Source organism: Sinocyclocheilus rhinocerous, unplaced genomic scaffold, assembly GCF_001515625.1.
Source record: "Sinocyclocheilus rhinocerous isolate Xijiao unplaced genomic scaffold, SAMN03320098_v1.1 scaffold1085, whole genome shotgun sequence".
Taxonomy (NCBI): domain Eukaryota; kingdom Metazoa; phylum Chordata; class Actinopteri; order Cypriniformes; family Cyprinidae; genus Sinocyclocheilus; species Sinocyclocheilus rhinocerous.
Genome location: NW_015659401.1, coordinates 378,499 through 383,777, shown reverse-complemented (window position 1 = coordinate 383,777; position 5,279 = coordinate 378,499). Strand labels below are relative to the sequence as shown.

At 35.6% G+C, this 5,279-nt stretch overlaps 1 protein-coding gene across 1 annotated transcript; it reads left to right on the top strand.

Moving 5' to 3' along the window:
• Positions 1–619: 619 nt before the first annotated feature.
• On the top strand, positions 620–4,999 carry LOC107723802 (proteinase-activated receptor 4-like). The gene is made up of 2 exons (XM_016532502.1): positions 620–1,021; positions 2,910–4,999. The coding sequence occupies exons 1-2, from the start codon at positions 913–915 to the stop codon at positions 3,899–3,901; spliced, it is 1,101 nt and encodes a 366-aa protein (XP_016387988.1). The 5' UTR covers positions 620–912; the 3' UTR covers positions 3,902–4,999.
• The last annotated feature ends 280 nt before the right edge of the window (positions 5,000–5,279 follow it).

Below are 5,279 nucleotides of genomic sequence, written 5' to 3'. Positions count from 1 at the left end.
TAATTTATAGGCAATAATATATATATATATATGCCTATATAATTTATAGGCAATAATAACGCCAATCTTGCATGTCAAGAGTGCAACAACTGCGCCATCTAGCGCTCAATGTTTGAATCTACATTTCAATAAAATTACATCACCCATACCTTTCAGATTGTGATCATTGAGATGAAAACTCGGTTCCAACACCAAAAACCGACATTTTCCCACTTTTATTTCCTCCCTATCCTATCTCTTCCTGTTTGGTACACAGGTGCGGTTATGAGACATTCCAGAATGTTGTTAGGCTGTGTTACAGTAACATTTCCCACTAAAGGCCTTAAATATAAATGCAGGCACACGTTATATAAGTTATGCCTATACAAAAATCATTACTCATAAACATAACGAAACATCTCCAGCGTCTCTCACCGTAAATTAGCCTTTGGCTTTTTAATTCTAACACTGACCCATATACAAAAAAAAGTAGTCAGTTATCTTATCATAATAATTTTGATATGATTATTATAATTTCAAACAACCTGAATTATACCCATATGAAGTAGCCTAAAGCAGGAGAGAATATGTAAACATTGAGGCAGCGACTCAAATCTGTTTAACATCTTTACAGACACAGAGAGTGGAACAGAGATCTCATTGATTGGTCTAAACTCACGAGGGGGCGGAATGAGAAACCACACAAGATAAGAAAACTATTAAAACAACTTTCTGTTTAACATACCAAGAGACAAACGCTAAGCGGAAAAATAGAGGATAAACGGTAAAGAAGCGCAGTGGACCGGTTCTTCTCACCTGAAAAACCGAATAGCACACCGCTAGAAAATAATCTAGACAGGGGAGGGATTTCACCTTTAAACCTTTTAAAAATACTTAAAACTTTTATTTAAAGAAACTTGAGGTTTCAGCGCCATGACATTTTTTGTATTTACTCCAGTGCCTTTTCTCTGTCTCCTCATTTTTCTTCACGTCTCATCAACTTCAGAGGTGAACAGCTCAAACAACAAGCCAATCAATCAAAGTAAGTATGATTCTCATTATATTCATAACTTTAAGGTTAACACCAACATCCAGTTTTAAGTGTATGTTACTTTAGTTTTCATATGAAAAGTACGTCCTTTTGTCAAAAACATATAACAGAAAATAAAAAATGCGTACAGTAATCTAGCTAAATACGCACAGTAAGCGCCATTAGAATAAGAATCAGAAAGAATAAACTATGAATTATTGCTTAAACTACAAATCTCCCTTGATTTTCACATAAGGTAGTTCGAATATAATGTAGGCCAACACAGCATACAGAAAAATGTGTGGGCGGCAGCTGTAACATGCACAGACATGAGATTCAGTCTAACAACACATCTAGCCTACATTTCATTAGGGGTTCAATCCCGAACTGGCTGCAGGTCACGTGGCTGGCAGTCTGATTCTGGCAGGTAACGTGACCTGCCTGGCGGTTGGCAGATTTATGTTCATATGACTTTATTCTTTTAAATGATCGACGTTTTATGGAGTGATATGAATAACCAGCCAGCATCAGCCGTGAACCAGGATCACGGCAATAACCAACCAGTCGGGATCACGACCATTTGAACACTTTATTTGTGATAAACCTCCCTAAAATGTCATGACATTTTATCATTATTCCAGTACCGCTGCAAGTAGGCTACAAGAGAGTGATATGTTTAGATCTTTTTGAAATAATAAATAATACGTTTTTTGAGAATGGGTCACCCATAAATGTAAACGATTTCATCATTTACTCACCCTCATGTCCTATGGAAGCCATTTCGTCACATAAGAAGAAAAAAAAACATAATTATGCCATACAAATTTGCAGTTGTGAGAGAAGTAGCCTACTACGAGACAAAAAGTCGGAATTTCTGTTATAGCCTACTAAGTCGTAATTATAAGCTAAAATGTCGAAATTATGAGATAAAAAGCCATACTTATGAGCAAAGAAGTCAAAATTACTGGGCTATATAAAAATCTTAAATATGACAAAAATAATTAAGCCATAATTGAGAGACAAAAAGTATAAATTCCGATAAGACCATTGAAAAGTTGACTGACATTTTGTCATAACTAACTATGTAATAATTATGAATTTTATTATGTCATAATTGTTTTTTAAACGTCAGAATTTTCCCTCAAAATTAGGCTATAACATTTTGTCAGTTTTAACTTCATCTCATCATTTAGACCAGGGGTCGTCAACCTTTAGGGCATGAAGTGCCATTTTTAATTTTTCTGATTAACCACTGTGCCAGTAAATTTGTAACTAAAGTAGGCTAACTAAACTTAGCTTCACTGTTTGAGAGAGACACAGACGCAGGTAATTCAAACACGCAACTTTCATCTCTCTCAAAAACATTGATTTTACCCCTGTCTTGCAGAGAAATATAAAGTAGTAATTCAGTATCGAAGCTGTTTTATCAATGAAGGTCGTAGGGCAGCGATGACAACAAGTTCTGTGCTGCTGAATGTTTCTTTATGTGCGCCAGGCGATCTGTGTTTGTGTGTGTGTGTGTGTGTGTGTGCGTCAATTAAAGCAGCGCATTAATATAGAACGGTGATTAAACTGAACGGTTTAAATGCACAATTGGCCTTGTCACACATACACATAAAGTGGTCTAATTTAATTTAAAATTAAAATAAAGAAACTCCTGCAGTAATTGATTAGTTATGATGAGTAAATGATGAGAGAATTTTCATTTTTAAGCAAATGATGTCTATCTGACTCGATTCATTTTTCAAGCACAAAGAAAATAACATTCAATATCTAATAGTTTTTGATTGCTTTCTGGGTGGTCCTACATTGTGATTGAATGAATAAATCTATTCTGCCATTCTTAGGAAAAGTGACAAGATATAAATAAGGCTGACAAATCTGTCTTTCCTCCTCTTAGGGGCTCGGGCCTTGCCTCTGATTAATGATTCTATTCCAGAGGAGTATAAGGAGCAGATGCAGAGCTACAGCTTTACACTAGTGGTTCCTCTTCTCTGCTTCTTCTCCTTTTTCACTGGGCTTCCCACAAACTTGTTGGCCCTCTGGGTGCTGCTCTTGCGAACTAAGAAGCTCCCATCCACCATTTTGCTGATCAACCTCACCATCTGCGATCTTCTGCTACTGCTGGTGCTCCCCTTCCGTATCGTCTACCACTTCCTGGGCAACAACTGGACATTTGGAGAACCATTCTGTCGTGTTGTAATTGCGCTCTTCTATGGAAACATGTACGGCTCAGTGGTTTGTCTGGCACTGATCGCCATGGATCGCTATGTAGCTCTTGTTCACCCTTTTGGTGCCAAGATGCTTAGAAGTAACAAGAATTCTGTCTATATGAGTGTTTTGGTTTGGATAGTGGTTTTAGCTGCTGTTGTGCCCTTGTTAGCCTCACAACAGTCCTATAAGATAATCAGCCCTCCTATAACAACTTGCCATGATGTACTACCTATAGCACAGCATAAAAACTACTTCCTGCCATACTTTACCACTCTCTTCTCCCTCTGTTTCCTGCTTCCACTGCTGGTTGTGCTGTTCTGCTATTCTGCAGTGTTACGTACCCTTATGGCTGAAGGGCAGCGTTTTGCTCATGCAATTAGAGTGACTGTGCTGATGCTAATTGTTTTTGTGGTTTGCTTATTGCCTAGTAACATTCTCTTGCTTTTGCATTACTCCAAATCAGACTTTGACCTTTATGTTCCATACCAGATCACTTTGTCTTTCAGCACCTTCAACAGCTGCTTCGATCCTTTCATCTTTTATTACGTGTCTAAGGATTTCAGAAAGAAGTTATGGGAGACCCTCAGATGCTCTTGGTCTGATTCAGAATCCTCCTCAGAATCTAGGACAAAGATGACCTTACTATCAAAGATGAGCAGGACAGAAGGAACAGCTTGATCATGAGGTTAGCAAGACAGGCATGCAAATCAGAAGATACCAGGTTATATACTCAATCATTCTAGGGCGTATTGAATGATTACCATATAGAGCTGTCTGCCCATCTATCTGTCAGTCTGCCTATCTGTGTATATAACTTAAAATTAGTTTAATTTGCACAGGAAAAACTGGCATGAGGATATATTAATTAATTTCCTCCTTATTTCCTTTAGTCATTTGTGATACAGGAGACAAATAGGTATATTTAAAAAACATTTAAAGAGGCAAGGCAACATACAACAGTAGTCATGCTTTCAGGCTTTCTTGCATGACGGCCCAAATGCATGTTGGCATCTAAAATTTAAATTCGTTGAATGCTGTTTGTAAAAAAGCACAAGATGGCTCAGCAATCTCCAGGGCCTAAAGTTGACTGCTAGATTAATAACGGTGGAAAATTTTCATTTTAACACTGATATAAACAGTCATGCATTTCATGCAGATATCCAACAAAACCCAGACAATTCAGTGTTTGTAGGGGCAGTGCGAACTAGCCTTAGAGCTTCTATTATTATATTATATTATAGTGAACTTAGTTCAATAATGAAAGATGTGTCTATTCATATATATATACATAAAACAAATGTGGAGTATATAATTCATTTAATTTAACTGAACTAAAAACTGAATACATTTATCAAATTCAAACATTGGAAGGTAAAATGTATATTTCAGCCATGTAATATACAGTATACTGGACATGTGACAATACAATTGTGGTGTATAAATTAATCATTAATTAGCAAATGGAGGACTAAAATACCTTTTATGATGCTGTTTTTTTCAGTAGAAACATGTATGAAAAATAATAGTTTCTCTGTGTATCTGAATAAGTAGGAAGTACTGAACCACATCAAATCCACATCCATGTCTCTTATGTCAAGAACTGATGATTGTTTTGTGCTTTTTTTGTGCATGTACATGACAACCAAAAATGTGAATATATATTTGAACAGTTTATTGTTTTATAATGTAAAATGTATTTTTGTAAAATGATTTGCTTGAAAAGTATTCCTCTTTCCCATTACCTATCAAAATTAAAATTAAATGGAGATGCCAAAACATTTCATGATTATGTAGCTTAATTGACTACTGTATCTGAAAATGCTCATTCTGTATACATTTAACAAACAGAAACACCTCAATATGACTTGATATGAGAACTGAAAAACTAAATCCCACATTATAAATATTTGATTACAATGTCATATACCTGTGTATGACATACCAGTTTATGTGTATGATGATCAAAAACATATTATTTTTTATTGAATTGTGATTCATTTTTTTTTCTGTGTGATGCTATATATATATATATATATATATATATATATATATATAT